Below are 16732 nucleotides of genomic sequence, written 5' to 3'. Positions count from 1 at the left end.
TGATCAATCCGACTGCTTTTCGCGTCATGTCTCGATATTCCTCACGTGGTTTATCCCCTTGCTCGCGTTCTCTCCGCGGGGGCATACCCATTCACTGTCCATCCCATCTCTACCACACTCTTCGCCAATCTCTCTCGCATCTGGGTCCGCTACCATCTTTTTGTCCAATCACCTTCCTTTTTTGTGACTTTCAAGCTGTTTGCTGCTCTGAACCAGTTCCTCAAGGCTGAGATTCCGAGTACCGCAGGGCTGAGCAGGTCTAGCGCCAGGAGATATCTGGCGCATTGACCGAAACCTTCCCAACGACCTCACCTACAATCGTTGGAGCGCCACGCCGTGGCTGCTTGAATCGCCTTCATTTTGACTTTTGGCTTATTGCGACAAGTTCGTCATGTCGGCCGCCCTTCCGGCTTCCCGGAGGTCTCAGGCGCAAGAGGAACTCAATCGCACAATCCGGTCGCTCAGCTTTGACTTCCAGCTCGACCTTGAGCTTCCCGACCCGACTCTGTCGCCCAGTAAGCGCCGGCTACAGCGTCGCACAAAGGAGCAGGACCGCGCGGATGCCATCTACCGTCGCGCGCACTACCTCAAGTTCCAAGATCCCAACCGTCTCTCGAGATGCTTTGGCCGGTTTCGCGAACAGGCCGACGAGCACCTGAGGCATTGGATCGAAAAGCCCCGCGCCGACCCTGACACCACTCCAAGAGCAACCAATGGCCCACATCGTTCCCGCTTGAGCCCCGAAGAGCGGGCCGAGCTACAGGAGTTTCTCCTGCAGCTGCTTAAAGACGACAACCTTGTGAACCAACCGCGGGCGAGATACTCGAAGCGTAATTCGGATGAGTTTCCAGATCCCAGTGCAAAGAGATACAGAAACTCCACAGATGGTCCTGGCGCAGAGTCGCCCTGCAACAGTGTCGATGACATCCCAGTTCGATCCAGCACTTCCAGTCGCTCATTCGCGGGACGGCCCGCAGCTCACGACGCAGGTACAGCTACTGCTACCACACGCTCTGCCACACGGTCTAGCACGCACTCCAATGGCGTCCAAAGTGCAACCACCAGCTTTTCCAATTCGAATGCTTTATCTTTTGGGAATAGATCCTTCAACTCTAGCAAAGTTTCACTTGCTCCAACTGTCTTTTCTGCTGTCAATGATGAATATGCAGCCAGCACTCAGACAACTGTCATGACCAACCATTCATTCAAGGATCCCCAGACTTCGTTTTCTCGCAGCATACGACAGTTCGAGTATCAACCCCCTGATGAGCCCGTCAAAAAACGTGTGGATTGTGAACCGGTCCCCTTTTCGGTGAACAAATATGAACGTCAAGTGCCAGCCGAACCCGTTGATGAGCCAGTGCTCCCGCCTGTGGTATTCCCACCTGTGGAAAAATCACGGCCTGTCATCCGGCCTCAGGCCCTTGATATCAGATTTGAGGCCCCTATTCGATCGAGCAGTCCTGCCACGGCCTACTCTAGCGTCCCAGAAATGGCTGACCTGGATACGCCAGTTCTTGGAACTCCAGTGTTTGCGAAAGAGCCGCCGTCGTGTGCCCTGAATGATCGGCTACGAAACATCTGGCGTGAGTAGTCCACTCGAGAGGGCTTGCGACCACTTACTGATGGTAATATAGCCAAGTTTCCAATTCCTGGATTGAACCATGCTCCTTTGATCATCTTGTGGGAGCTCACACGAGCCGCACTCCATTGCCAGGTGGACTTGTCTCAATGGGACATTGAATACAAGCCTAATGATATCTGGCATGATCAGAGCAAGTTTCGTGGTCAGATCTTGCTTTCTCATCGACTTTTCGTGGGCCAGGGACTGCCTCCTGCTTGTGAACGAGCTGCCTGGGATGCAGCCTTGGGCACGTTTGCAGCCCAAGACAAGACGGTCACCTTGCTTGCAGAGCTGGTTTACAACACTGAGGACTCTGGTCCATTGTACCGGCTCAAGCTCCAGCCACCTCGACTTGAACTTGGACATCGACTGGCTCGTCGATTCGGCGCAGATCGTTTCATGGAGATTGTGATGCCGAGCCCTACCACTAGAGATGCTCCGGACGTCGTCAAGCAGGATGAAGGGGGGCCAAACAAAGTCATAAGATGGCTTACTGACAGCTCTCACTATTTTGTAGGTCGTTCATGGGTGCCGTTCTTCACTCGTGACGCAAAGAAGACAGTCAAGGATCCCAACCCTCCTCACAAGAGTATGACGATCATGCAGGAGCGCGTCTACTTCTTTGCGACTGACGGGATCAACTTCCGTCTCCCTGATCATCAGCAACCACCACAGGAAGAGGCCACAAGCCCTGGAAATCGCACAAAGATGCGACGTTGTGACCTCTTAAATTGGGCCATCGGCGTTGAACGCAACTGTCGGCAGCCCGTTCCGAAATTGTTTTCTCGACTTGCTCTCAGTAAGTATCCCGGATATATGATGTTGAAGCTGGCTGACCTTTTGACTAGACCTCAGCAAAACAGTCCCCACCGTTGTGCTTGCCCCGAATCAGTTTCGCCATCAAGACACCATGCTTGGCTTTCACAAATACATGAGAGAAGAAGACAAAATAGAACAGCAAGACATGGGTGATGGTATAGGCCGAATGTCCCGAAGCCTTGCACGCAAGGTGGCGACTCATCTTGGTCTTCTCGAAGCTCCTTGTGCGTTCCAAGCCCGTATCGGCAGCGCCAAGGGGATGTGGATTGTCGATGTTGAGGATGACGGGCTTGACGACGACGATTGGATAGAGACATATCCTTCTCAGAGAAAGTGGGAGTGCGATTACTTGGATGTTCACCATCGAACATTTGAAGTCCGCGAATGGTCCCGAGAGCTGAGACCGGCAGCTCTCAACCAGCAGTTCATCCCAGTTCTGGAGGCTCAGGCTCCCCGACCCCGTCTCATGCGGGATGCCATCGCCGCTCATTTGGTCAATGGACTTGATGAAGAGATTGGTGGCCAAATGGCTGCCATGGCTCATCCCACCAATCTTCGCGGCTGGACGCATCGTGGATTCGATCGCTCGAGTGTTGGTCATGTCCCATTCTTGGGGGGTCTGCCAGAGCGAGATGAAGACGTCATTTCGTACCTGCTGGATGCAGGCTTCGAGGCAACCAAGTGCCGTCATCTGAGGGACCTTGTCTGGAGCATGCAGAAGCGACAAGCAGATCAGCTCAAAGCGAAGATGAACATCAAGATCCCGCGATCGACCTACGCGTACATGGTTGTTGACTTTACTGGAACACTGGAAGAAGGGGAGGTTCAACTTGCTTTCTCTTCCAAGTTCCAAGCCGACGGCGAGTCAGACACACTACTGGATGGTATCGACATTTTGGTCGCCCGAGCCCCGGCCCATTTCGTCAGCGACATTCAAAAGGTCAAGGCGGTATTCAGGCCCAACCTTAAGCGGTTGAAGGACGTGATTGTCTTTTCTTCCAAGGGAAAATCGCCGCTTGCTGATCTTCTCTCTGGCGGTGACTACGACGGTGACAAAGCTTGGGTTTGCTGGGACCCCAAAATCGTCAGCAACTTCAGCAATGCAGCCAAACCTGTTGAACCCGACCTTGTCAAGCAGGGTTATCTTCGAAAGTCCAACCCAAGCTTCGAGTCAATCCTGAGCACAAGCATGGATGTAGACAGTGCCTGCGCCGACTTTCTACACTCGGCTATTTCTTTCAGCATGCAGCCATCCTACTTAGGCATCTGTACCGTGTTCAAGGAGAAGCTCTGTTATTTCGAGCGAGGCGTCAACAGTGAAAGAGCCGTGGCACTCAGCACGCTGGTCAGTCTTCTTGTCGACCAAGCCAAACAGGGTCTGCTTTTCACACGCGAGGACTACGAGCGGCTCAAGCGCGACATGAAAATGCAAGGCAAGGACCCCGAGTACCACAACGATAGAAGCTCAAGGTATACCTACAGAGATGGCTCCAGTCACATTCTCGACTATCTCAAGTTTGATGTCGCCGAAAACACCATTAGAATAGCGTTGACGAAATTCTACGACGCTCTTCACGGCCACGAAGTATACGCCTGGGACAAGGACTTGGCCCGTCTCAACGACGAGTTTGAGGCCCAAAAAGAAGGCTCCAGGATCATTAAGAGGCTGATGGAGGTCCTGCATGCCAAGGTCTCGGAAATGACCAAGGAATGGAAGGTGACAATGGCCGGCAGCAAGGCTGACACTCAGAACAATGAATTTGGTGCCAAGGTTAAGGAACTCCACCAAAAGTGGTCTTCATTCCAGCCGCCGGCCGAGCTGATGACTTCCAGACAAGTCAAGCCTCTCTTTGACTCCTGGAATGGAGACCCTTCGTTGAGCAAATGGGAGCTCCTCAAGGCATCGACCATGTTCAAGCTCGGCTACAAGTTCGCGTATACTATGGTCTGGCGGCTTTCGGGCCAGCAGTATGCGTGGATGAAAGCCATGATGTCTCGTGGGGGATCAGACGTGAGCGCCGTGGCCGTCACCGCAGAAATGTGGAGTATTCTTCGACCGGACAACAGGCGCATCGCGGCGTTGACTGCTCGACGACAGGCTGGACACGATAACGAGAGTCTGTCGGCGCTGGAGGAGGTGATGGAGTATGATGACGACGGTACCCAGATCGACGATGCTTAGAAGCGCATCGGCCTGGCCAGTTCAATCATCTCCAACACTGGTTCTTCAAGAAGCTAGGACTCTTGATCCCAAGTATTATTCGCAATTCGGCGTCGCTATGGATAGGGAGGCGTTTGGGGTTGGATCCGACGGCTACTGCATGTGCCTCTTTTGACGCCTGCACTTGGGCACCGTTGGATGATGGGTTTTGTTTTTTTCGTATGGCGTGTTGGTTTGATACCCTGGTGTCTTGTCACATAATGCTTCATAGGTGCTCCCAAGGCTTTATACACGCACGCAGCTCTTTTAATTAGGCCCAACTGTTCGGGTTTTACTTGTGAATCAACCATGCGCAATCACATTCCACGCGACTTGGCGAGACATTTCAAGAAACAGTTAACAATCAAGACCTATCTGGTGTAGTGTCTGTACATTTGGCCATGTGCCATCCCCATGCTGTCTCCAGCGTGCAAGCTGGAGCAATCAAGCAACTCCCAAGTGTTTGTTTCCTCTCCAACTCACATCCCCAGAGCGAGGCACCGTTGCCGAGATTTCCCCCAGCGTTCCCCTTTACGTTGACCAAGAAAAAGATGTATGTCGTGTCTGGCAGCTTCACCAAACCTACCACCCCATGCTGTCCTTTATTAATTTAGGTAGGGACATTGTAAATGGGTGATCCATTTCCAGAGCCAGAGGAGCCGTTGCCCCCAGAGTTCTCCTCGTCGTCGTCGTCGTCAGAGGAATCCGAGTCGTAACCACCACTGTTGCCGCCGACTGAGCCCTTGCCTCCGAGTTTAACACCAACTCCGAGGTTGATAGAGCCCAGTAGACCTCCCACAGGGGTCAAGACCTCGTTAAGAAGATCACCAACGATCCCAGTACCAGTACCAACGCCAGTTCCTGTGCCAGTGCCGGTGCCGGTGCCGGTGCCAGTACCAACTCCACCAAGGACCGAATTGAGAAGGCCCTGAATGCCAGTGTCAAGGCTAGGATCAATATCGAGGAGACACTCAAGAAGGTTGGAGAGGCTCGTCGTGACGGGTTTCAAAGTGTCACCTGTGACTGGACCTCCTCTGACTGCTAGGGTACGGGCGACATTGCTGACGGTCTTGGAGAGACCAGTCACGAGGGGGTCGAGGATATCAAGGACTTCGTCGTTATGTTCACCGCCTCCAATGTTGGGGAAGCCGGTGAGTGTACCGACAACTCCATCGAGAAGGCCTGTGACTGTCTGCAGGAGATCAACGCACTGCTTGGTACCGTTAGGCCTGGTGATGCTGCCGGTCCTGATTCTGAGCAGAGTCTTATCTGGTAAGCGTTAGAAAGCGCAATTGTGTCCTCGAGATGGTTCACCTACCAATAGTATTGCTGTGGCCCTGGATATTGCCCAAAAGACCTTTAAGGGTCTTGACAAGCTGAGCACCCTGATCATGCCCACGCTTGACTTTGGCCTTGCTCTGCGTGGGAACCTCAATGTTGTTGAGACTGTCAAGCAAGTCTTCGAGGAGGGGCCGGAGACTAAGTGTGAGAGAGAGAGTACCGCCATTAGCAATGTCTTTGGTGTTCTCAACAGAAACGGCTTTTTCAGGGGCAGGGGCGGCGAGGGCAATGGTGGCCAGGGCAGCGGCGGTAAGGAGTGTGTACTTCATTTTGAAGGTTGGTTAAAGAGTGTGTGAAAGGAGTGTGTTGGAAATGGTGCTTTGATGGTTGATGTGATGATGAAAGGAAGTAGATATTGGTCGGTGAGAGATGAGGTACTTATACTCCTCTTTCTGTGGTAGATGGACGTGTTCAGGATTCGATATCCAGGAGAAACTGAGGGCATACTCGCCAACGCAGATCCTCCTCTTACCAAAATCCAGTCGACGATCACATCACGGCCAACATATTCACCAGGGAAAGCTTATGGCTCTACTGCACGGTAACGACTCCCCGGAAACATAGCCGCTGACGATGATGTGGAAATACAAGTAGATTGCGTTCATTGAGGAGAGCTGAATTCTGGCACCAAGTTGCTGGAGGATATGTCGATCGCCTTTCGGGAGGGCTTTCATCCGTTTCTTGGTGACACAGATGTATGATCAACATTGATGTTGGTGGAAAAGAGAGATGGTAGTTTAGTTGAAGGCATTGAGACTTGGGCTTGGGCTTGACCAGTTGTTGAGCGCCTTGGTCTGGATGTCATATGTGGTCGCTATGATACGATAGAAGAGGTCGAATGTTTACAAGGAAGCGTTTATATCCGCCTTCTTGGTTCTATCACATCGATTATCTTGCATACTGTCAAATTATCTGATGAGGATAGATGTCGGTCCCTGCCAAGAGGTCTCATCTAATCGAGATTCTCCTGCAAGGGCAAGCCACTTGCCTGCCCATTACCCGGCACACAGCTCGTCACATCCATACATGTCACTATCCCAGGGCATCCAACATCAGAGGGTATGTGATTCCAACTGAGGGATGCAAGCACCAATCTCCACCATTCCACCAACCACACAATATCGTGAATATCCAGGCTCCTAATCACCCACGTGTTTTTCCACAAAATGCGGCGATCAAACAGATCTCACACGCCGAGATGTGACGAGTCGATTGTTTGTGAGGGATTGACCTGCCAGCCCTGCGCTGGGGTTGGAATGCAGAACCCTTCTATTGTTAGAAGCGTGGATGTCGGTGTTTCAGGCTGGATTATGTCTTTGATGATCAAATGCTACAGCAGTTGAGGTTGCTATGGACGTCAGCTTGAAAATAGAAAACTAGCTGAGCGAGGTTCCGGGGTGTCTTCAAGAGGTAGACGCTTGCTGTAACTGATGGGAAGTTATCTCGATGTACAAGACGTAGTCCGAGTTGCCCCAAAACAGCGTCAAAGGCTTATGATTATAAAACTAAGCTTATTGTAAAGACTTGAGAGGATAATTTATTTATTCATTCTGCTCTAAAAGTGTCCCCGGTCTAATGCATTCCTCGGTGCCTCCAACGTATCTGCCATCTTTTTCTTGATCCAGGTGCTTGGGTTTCATTGAGTTTGGGAATACCAGTCTTTGATCTACCATCCTCTCCAATGTTCTTGATCTTTCACCAGCTAAGCATCCAACCAAGCCTTTGCAATCCACAAAGCCCTCCACTTCGTATCAACATCAAGATAATGCCTCCATGGACTCAACGCAACATGAACAGCATGACACTCCTCACTAAAAGCCACAGGCGCATGCTGATCAACGACATGCCTCTGCCTGAGAGAGTCGAGCGCTATCCGCACGTCAAAGTATACCGCAAATCCAGCGGCGATGGCCATGCAGATGATTATGAGGTACCATATGGTAGGTTTGTCTTTTTCGGTTTGGGAGTCCTTGGTGGAGAGGCGACGGCGGAGGATGAGCATTGAGATGAGGAGAGTCCATTCAACGATGTGGTAGAGGAAGAGGATAGGGCCGATTGAGGTTTTGTAGTTGAGGCCTGGGTAATAGCTCTTGAACATCCAGTTTTGGGAGCATAGTTTAGCTGGCGAGCAGGGCGATGTACCAGGCGCGTTAGCAATTCTGTCTTGAAGACACTGATATCCGGAGGGGACATTATATCCGAGTCCCCATCGCATCCAAACGATCATGGCGTAGATAGTCGCACACCACTGAGCAACAATCAACCCTTGACATACCCTCTTGATATGCCCCGACCATCTCGGAAACTTGGCCAAAGCGCAAGAGTAGGGATGATACTGAAGATCAAAGACGTGACGCCAAGTGACAGTCCACGCGGCAAACGACATGGAGCTCCATTGTGTAGAATCAGCAACAGATGAGAAGAACGAGATCCACCACCAGAGAAAAGCTCCGACAAAGTCAAACAGGTTGAAGCACCAGTCGAGAGCTCCTAAAGAGGACAATGCAGTACATCCCCCAAGGGCTTTGTGTCCGCCGTGGCTCGTTTGCGCGCTTTGTAGGTATCCCTTGAGGGACCATAACAGACTTATAGTGGCAATGTTGAACGAAACCCAGACTGAAAAGTCATTTGGGATATGGGCGGACGGGTATGGCTGTGAGGGTATAACCTTGTAGCCCTTGAAGCACTGCATCGCAGTACACCAGCCATAAGTCTCTTTTGGCTGACCCATCTCATAGATATGAGTAGCCAAGACGTTTCCGAGTCTCGTATCTCCAACCATCGCCTTGAGCGCCTTACAATCAATAGGTTTGACACGAACTGAAGAACAGTTCAAAAAGGCCGTGTTCTTGTAAAACGGAAACTCGGGGCTATCGGGAGGATACGTCGGTTCGTCCGAAGTCAACCCACGCGCCATGAGGTATATGGCAGTGCATAGTGACGCAGCCGTGGATGCCAGTAGAGTCCACACGACAAAAGACCCGATTCGTATGGCCCTGCTAGAATGTTGCCAGTCGATGAATCCTTTTGGCCACCTTGGATAGCGGCATTGTGTGTGTTGGTGGTTTGTATCATGGTATTCTGAAGTGTACGTATTGGCGTAGTTTTCTGAAGGAGGAAGCTCTTGGAATTCATGTAGCAGTGAGGCGCTGCTTGGGTTGGCCATGTCTCGGCGTCTGTCGTCGTACTGGCCAGGATAGACCAAGTCGATGTGCTTAAAAACCGTAGTCTCGTGGATCAATCTCGATTATTCGGTGTGTTTAGAACGAGTTGAATAAAGCCCAAGGCCAACTCTATTTGAGGAAGTAACCTTGTTTTTGTCCACATTGTCAAGGTCGTGCCAAAGGAAGGCTGCCCTCCGAAACTCATCATCCGTCCAGGAACACCAAACCCCCAGGTCCGAACACTTTCGGACGCCATCAAACACAATCCCACATCTGAAAGAAAAGAAAACATGGCTTTCAGGCTTACGCAGTGGACCATAATTAAAGGCGTGCGTTGGTTCGATCAGGCTGGTGTATTTGAAGCTATCATTGGACAGCAATTCAAGATCTGCTCGCCCGCTAGGCACCAAGATGCAATCTTGGGCGCTAAGTCTGTATCTGAGGAGAAGGAAATGGATCTTTGGTAATTCAGCCTTGGCAAGGCGTTTGGGAGAGGCAATTTTTGTCGACTTGAGGCTGAAAGGGAGCACCGTCAGTTGCAGGTTGATGCTTGTCAAAGGAATCATTAGCTGCGTTATGGGCTATGTACGTGTACATGTCCTAGATGAGATGCAAATACCAAGCCGGAAGGACGGCAAGAGGAGCCTCACACAGCAGAGGACGCGCAGTGTGCATCAACAGCCCGAAAGATCAATGTGTCCATGCCAGATGCTTCGATCCCGGCCTCCAACAAGGCCCTTGACATCAAGCACGGCGCTGTTCGCCAACGCCCAGCTAAACACCAAATCACCATCTACACGCTCAACTGTTCATCAAACTCATCTCCCATCTCAAGCCCTCTCTCCCTCAAGAGGCTTCCGCCCCCAAACAATGGTCCTACAAAAGTCAGCAATCTCATCTCCCTTTCTTGAGGAGTACTCACAATTGACACCACCCAAAGTTGCTCTTCTTTCTCATCTCAGCCCTAAACTTGGCAACAAGCACCAGAACTTCCTCTCTCTGCCATCCCAGTACCTGCGTCAACATGAACAACCCAAACCCCTCGACGCTCTCATCAAGCGCAAGTTGTAACAAGAGCCCAGCCTGTTGAAGCTTTGGGTCTTTGGGCCATCCGTGAATGGGGCATTTGACCTTTTTCTCGACAATGTCGATGAAGCCTGCGGCCGCGAGGTTGTCTCCCATGGTGTGTCCTTGAGCGACTGCGAATGAACGACCCATCTTCTCACCACCTTCGTAGAAGAGTTCAGCCCATCGGTTGAAGATGTGATCTTCAGGAAACTCGACGTGATCCGACTCGATCTTAACGTCCATCTCCAGATCCTGAATCCATCCCCGGGGCTTAAGATGGTCGAACGCCTTTTTGTAAAGAACCTCCCAGTCGGGAATACTCCCATACAGAGCGCGAATGTGCACAAAGTCAAAGTGCTCCAGCGGCCACGTCCAATCGAGCAGGCAATCCTCAATGACAAACTCGACATTGGGAGGCACCCACGTCGGCTGGATAGGACTCAAATCCGTCCCAATAACCTCTGTCTCTGGAAACTGATCCCCAAAGTCAATGGCCCAGATCCCGGTCCCGGTCCCAACATCAAGAACCCTGCCGGGATGATCACCAATCGGCGCAAAAAACAGCTTGTCGTCGAGCGTCATGAGCAAGCCATTATGGATCATGTCCAGACCCTCATTCTGCTGCTCATCATTAGGTGCCCAGTACTCTGTCGTCTGAATATTCTCATAGGTCCTCCCGTGAAGCTTGCGATAGTTGAGAATGCTACTCGAGACCGAAGTGGTAGAAGACGCCAAGCTGCCCTCGACCGCAGAGTCAGCATCATCAAACTCAACATGCGGATCGGCCTCGATCCTCGACGGGGAGTCGGGGCCGGATGACGACTTGGGGGAACTTCCAGGCGAGTTGTTTCGAGACATGACTGTGTTTCAAATGAACATTGGCAAAGAAGAGAAGCAGAATTGATCTCAGGCGACGCCGCAGCCGTGTTCGTGGCTTGCCGGACGGCATATCATATCCCCGCAGCGCAATCCCTGCCAAGAAAATGACAGAGAGCGTTTCATTGTTGGCCATTCATTGATGAATCAGCGGGTCGACGTGCAGAACTGTTGGTTCTTGTTGGTCGCGACTCTGCTGCTGATGGTCTCTAGGCTTCGATTGCCGTGGATAGAACTTCGTCGACGTAGGGCCGAGTGGTCTCGATTGTGGGGAGAAACCTTGAACTAGACGGATGCCGTTCCTTGGTCGCGTTTACCTTTGAGATATCAGAGGCTTAAAACGTTGGCGGAGACCTCCTTCTTGCTCGGAACAAGCGGAGAAGAGCGTGAGAAGACGGGTAGATCCGTTCTGGTGAGTGTGTTCTTCCAATGGTGCAAGTAAACGGCGCGCCCAGTCGCCCCTCGATGGCTTCAATTGCCCCTTCATAGTTCATCTAGACACCCTTTGTCTCAGATAAACCGATGATCATCAACAAAATCTCCACATCCAACGTCTTCCCCTGCCTCGTACGACGTGACGGTCTCAATCTACACCCTCCGTATCTCAAGACGCACAGCATCTACAATGCAGCCTGTGTAGCATATGAATCACCACATATCTGCCGGCCACACTTCCCTCGGGCAAAATCACAGCTCACGATTGACAATATCACACCAAAATAACAAGGTAGCATCAATGTTTTGTAACGAAAACAAAAGGAAAAAGCCATTAACAACAAACGCCAGCCAGTCATCCACCTCAGGGTATAAACGCCGCATCCCGAATCGTCCAGTTCACTCGATACGTCTCTCTTCAGATTCAATCCGCTCATACTTTGTCGTCTCGTAGTTTGTCGTCCAGTGCAGCTTCCGCGAGAAGAAGCGTCCGAGGAACAGGCCCATGCTCACGACGCAGCCCACAATCATGAGGATGCCAAACTTATTGCTGATCATGGGTTCTGACTCGGGCCACACGCTCGCGATGCTGCTCGGCATGAGCACAGGCTGACCATTCTGCATATCAACCACAAACGTAGACCCCATGATGGCGCCGTTCTTGTCGAGTGCCGCAGCGCCCATGTACCGATAACTAGTCCGGTTTCCTAGAAAGATCTGCGTCTCGAAGCCCGTCTTGTTAGCCAGAGCAACGAGATTGTCAAATCCACTGAGTCTGTTTGCGTAGGGCGATGCAAGCTAGTCCAAGTCAGCACAGTGAAACACTCGGCAAAGGGCCAAAGAAAGACTTACCACGGCCCACGAGGCAATATCCGTGGCACCGTTCCACGACAGGTAAACCGTGGCATTCTCCGTCGTCCTATGAGGGGCGTCGACGGCAGCGCTGGGGAGCCACGACGGACGGCCCGTCCATTTGCCCTTGTGGGCGCGGTACGCAAACATGTCGGCTTGGAATCCCTCGCCTAGCTTTCCTCGCTGGACGCTCATGACGACGGTGCCGTTGGGTGCGTATTCGACAAAGCTTGGAGTATATCCCCATCCAACAATCACGTTGCCACTCTCGAGTGTCTGCATGCCTCCCATTGCTCCAGAGTCGATGCCTGATGGATGATAGTACTCGTGCACCACACGCACCGTCATGTCGGTGGTGTTGATGGCCAGATGCAAACCGCGAGATCTGCAGGGTCCATCACAGTAGCCGGTATGCTCTCCATGATTGTCAAACATGGTGATATGACTCTGGTTCTTGTAGAATCGGGCATCGTGCTGCCAGCCAAAGTTGGTCGCCCTACCACCACTCAAGTCCCTGAACTGGTTGCGACGACCTCCAAGAATCCAGATAGGGTGTCCATTTGTACCGTCGATGAGTGCAATGGTTGAAGTGTGACGACTAGAGATGAGATAGTTGCCGTCATCCGTCTTCTCGACCGAATTGATGTGGAAAAAGTCGAATCCTGAGCCTTCCTTAACGCCGAATCCTTCCGTATAACGCGCATGCGTGTCCTCAAGACTAAAGTACTGAGACGCAGCCCATTGGAACAGAATCTTATTGGTGACGGGGTCAACCTCTTGGAAGCCGCTGTCCATGAGCATAGCGTCGGCCTGTCCTCCCATGATGGTGCAGTCGTAAGGGATGGTCCAATAGGCAGAAAAGATGATGGTGCCGCTGGATGTAAGTTGGACTTCGTGCATGTCGGCGAGAGAACCACCAAGACCCTGCGCAGTGACGTTGAAGACGAGGTTGTAATTTTCATCGTAGACAAGACCGTAGCCATTCGCGTGGCCTCGGTTGTGAACGCCCTCCCAAAAGACCAGATGCCTGCTCCCATTGAACATTTGAACATTGGAGCAGTAAGAATTGTCGTAATGCTGATCAGCATACACAAGACTAAAGTCTCTGGCATCGAGGATCATGGGACCCGCCCTCATCTGGCCGTAAACTGTCCCTAGAAAGATGTACGGCGCCTCATCAAGGCCATTTCGATTAAGTGAATTGATGTTGAGAATAGGAGCGACGATATCGGAGGAGCGGAAAGTCTGGTGAGCGAATCCATTAGACGACTCTGCGAGTGTCGTAAACTCGTTGGCCTGGTTGTAAAGGACCAAGTCAGCCAGCGACGGCCCAGCCAATGCAAGAACAGAAGCCAGGGCGCGGCTGCAAAAGGATGCCATTATGTTGGTTTAGCATATAACGAGTAAGAAATATTAAAAGGCGAAAGCAAAGGTCGGGAATGTTTTCTAGGTATCAAGTGGTGGGAGTCGGATCGAATAATAGGCCGTGAGACGTGAGCAGACAGATTCTAGGATACGCAAAAAGCGGGTGTAAGAAGTGTTCAAGGCCTCACAAGGTGCGATGTCGGAGGTGACGGGTAACGAAGCAAGCAAACTTGGAGGACTCTTAAAAGAAAGGAACGATCGATGGTTGATGGTCACGCAGGGTGAAGCCGCACCCAGGACAAGGAAAAGAATGAAGAAGGGGAAAGAAGGTGATTCTAGCGATAAAGATGAGAAAAATGAGGGGTGACTAGATTGATATATACACAACCAGTAAAAACATCCTGGTTCTTCTCCCTCCTGGTACGCGCGGAGGGTGGATGTAGGAGGAGGAGCGCTCGAGGGCCCGTGAAGTTGCATGTATCGATTCCATTGGCAGGCCGCTTTAACCATCACCTTTTCCACTACATTTCACTAGATAAATTCTTCCAGAAGGGTAAAAGCAGCGTCATACCAAGCCGGGTTTGGTCCCGTCCACCTCGAGGTTGACGCAAGCCCCGGACATGGGTTCGGGCGACCGCCCGGAGCGAAAGTCAATGGCGATCGACTTGGCGTGGAGTGATCTCTACATTAAACAAGTATATCAGGGGCTCACCATGAAATGGCATTTCTTGTTCAAGTAGAATATCCTCGACGGTGTACTCATAGACGTCAAATATCCATCTCGGACCTCTCGGATTGTCCTCTCCCCAATGTTCAACATCATCCCTCCCATCACCAAACGCCGAGACATCTCTCCAGTGGAACCTGACCATCGGACGACAGACACAAAGAAACCCCCGAGGGCTCCCCAGGCCTGTCCTCTGAGCCTTTGAAGGCGACGATCAAGGGTCCACTAACCACTATGAAACGCGTGTCCTGGCACGACCGACTTCCGAAGAGAATGCTTTCTATCAATAAATCAACGGTATGTGGGAGACGAACGTTCGGGATGCGGGTGAGGCCGTCTAGGATTACGCGGCTAAGCATAAGCTCCCGCAGAGAGACGCCGCCTTTAAACGTTGATCCACAATTGATTCTACTTTTATATCCAGATTCAACTACCTTGATTGAGTAACTAAAATGCAAGAAGGCAAAGGACGATTCATTTTAGATCGCAGACAAAAGATCAACTTCATCTACAACTGGCAAAGCCCCTGAGTTCTCACATACAAGGATCACCGTGATATGTAGAGTGTGAGTCTCTCCTTACAAGGGACCTTGATTCAGAATCCCCTGACAATCTTTACTTCCGGCCCCGCCGATTGCCGAACATCGGATGCCGGAGGTCCGATAGCCCGGGTCCTTCCCGTAAGGTTTCTCATCGCGGGATGACGATCACTTCAACTACAACTATCACAAGGTTGTCAGTACTTGCGGGGATGATCTATTAATTCAAATGTTTCATCACAAGAAACGTGTTTCCAATCCTATGGCTTTGAACCTGCACAAGGTCAGCAATTCACCGAAACTTGGGACGAAACGGAGAGTTTCAATACCTGGGCAGCATGATGGCCAAAGACATTAAGTGGAACGACAAATGATTACGCTTTGAAGGCCTTCGACATTACGAACTCCTGGCAAGGAGGTATTACTATCATCACAAAACATAGCAAAATCACAAAACATTCATATCACAAAGGCACTGAATATTCCTCAAATATATCACAATTGATGACCCCCACAGGAGGCTACCTAGAAGAAATATCTACAACAGAAACTCTCTCTCTCCTCTCCTCCAAACCCATCATACAGAAGGGCTACCTCGAAAACTTGACAAAGATGTCACGATGCTGAGCAGACAGAGTTTAGTAGTCCTCGTCGTACTCCTCATCAGCGGGGCACTCCTCGTCGTCAACGGGCTCCTCATCATCAATGGGCTCCTCGTCGTCGGCGGGGCACTCCTCATCATCGACAGGCTCCTCATCGTCGATGGGCTCCTCGTCATCAGCAGGGCACTCCTCGTCGTCGTCAACGGGCTCCTCGGCACCGGTGTCGGGAGCAGCAGTGGCAGCGGGGGCCTCGGTGGAAGCGGTCACGGCCACGAGAGTGGTGGGAGCGGGAGCCTGAGTAGCAGCGGGGGTGGAAGCAGCAGGGGCGGGGGCGGCAGGGGCGGAAGCAGCAGGGGCAGAGGGGGAAGAACCGCTGTTGCCAGAGCCAGAGCCGGAACCGACGACAAAGTCGACGCAAGACTCGTAGGTCTGGTCGATATCGGGAGCGTCCCAGAACCACTGGAGAACGCAGTCACCAGCAGTGGTGCAGTCACCACCAAGGCTGGAGGGGAGGGTAACGCTGAAAGCAGTGTTGTTGGCGTCAACACCAGCGTTGGAGGCGTAGTTGGAGAACTCGATCAGGGGCTCGCCAATGACAGTGTTGGAGCTGGTCTTGACAACGGAAACGTTGGCATAGCCGGTGTGAGGAGCGGCAATGTTGACGTCAAAGTCAATCTCCTGACCCAGAGAGTAGGTCTGGACGTTCTCGGTGTTGTCATCCGCCTGGAAACCCTTGCACAGCCAAAGGTTGCACTTGGCGGAGTCGGCGCCGGTGCCGACAACCTGGAAGATGCCCTGGACGTTGCCGTTGATGTCGGAGCTCTGCTGGTAGAAGGGCTGCTCACCGCAGGCGGCCTTGAAGGCATCACCGGGCTTGCGGGGAGGGGGAGAGCGGACGAAGCCGTGGGCGGCGACGAGGGGGATGAGGGTGAGAGCAGCAGCGTACTTCATTTTGGCGGTTTTGTTGAGTATTGTGATATAATAGAAGTCTCTTGGACCAGATGTTTGTGTTTTTTTAATGAGTGGTAGGTTGATTGAATAAAGGCTCAAGAGCACGAAGCAAATGTTGAGTTATTGTTGTAAATGAACGGCCGTCAAGGCTCGAAACGAAAGGTATGAG

General features: G+C 51.8%; 5 protein-coding genes across 5 annotated transcripts; 1 reads left to right on the top strand and 4 right to left on the bottom strand.

Moving 5' to 3' along the window:
- Positions 1-391: 391 nt before the first annotated feature.
- RDR2101 (uncharacterized protein) lies at positions 392-4625 on the top strand (the record flags this gene model as incomplete). The annotated part of the gene is made up of 4 exons (XM_003045593.1): positions 392-1586; positions 1638-2144; positions 2187-2423; positions 2473-4625. The coding sequence occupies 4 exons, from the start codon at positions 392-394 to the stop codon at positions 4623-4625; spliced, it is 4092 nt and encodes a 1363-aa protein (XP_003045639.1).
- A 628-nt stretch (positions 4626-5253) lies between these two features.
- NECHADRAFT_79643 (uncharacterized protein) lies at positions 5254-6253 on the bottom strand (the record flags this gene model as incomplete). The annotated part of the gene is made up of 2 exons (XM_003045463.1): positions 5254-5912; positions 5962-6253. 2 exons carry the CDS (start codon positions 6251-6253, stop codon positions 5254-5256), a joined length of 951 nt encoding a protein of 316 aa, XP_003045509.1.
- A 3725-nt stretch (positions 6254-9978) lies between these two features.
- Positions 9979-11074, bottom strand: NECHADRAFT_39496 (uncharacterized protein; the record flags this gene model as incomplete). The annotated part of the gene is made up of 2 exons (XM_003045462.1): positions 9979-10024; positions 10071-11074. 2 exons carry the CDS (start codon positions 11072-11074, stop codon positions 9979-9981), a joined length of 1050 nt encoding a protein of 349 aa, XP_003045508.1.
- Positions 11075-11228: 154 nt separating this feature from the next.
- On the bottom strand, positions 11229-13759 carry NECHADRAFT_93090 (uncharacterized protein; the record flags this gene model as incomplete). Its single annotated transcript, XM_003045461.1, has 6 exons — positions 11229-11352; positions 12096-12221; positions 12298-12302; positions 12380-13006; positions 13154-13624; positions 13691-13759. The coding sequence occupies 6 exons, from the start codon at positions 13757-13759 to the stop codon at positions 11229-11231; spliced, it is 1422 nt and encodes a 473-aa protein (XP_003045507.1).
- A 2162-nt stretch (positions 13760-15921) lies between these two features.
- Positions 15922-16551, bottom strand: NECHADRAFT_8620 (uncharacterized protein; the record flags this gene model as incomplete). The annotated part of the gene is made up of 1 exon (XM_003045460.1): positions 15922-16551. A coding segment is annotated over one exon (630 nt), but the record flags the coding sequence as incomplete, so codon positions are not given.
- Between the last annotated feature and the right edge of the window lie 181 nt (positions 16552-16732).

The sequence above is a fragment of the Fusarium vanettenii genome (genome assembly GCF_000151355.1).
Source record: "Fusarium vanettenii 77-13-4 chromosome 4 genomic scaffold NECHAsca_19_chr4_3_0, whole genome shotgun sequence".
Taxonomy (NCBI): Eukaryota; Fungi; Ascomycota; class Sordariomycetes; order Hypocreales; family Nectriaceae; genus Fusarium; species Fusarium vanettenii.
The sequence above is the reverse complement of the archived record's forward strand: the minus strand, read 5'-3'. Positions and strand labels throughout refer to the sequence as shown.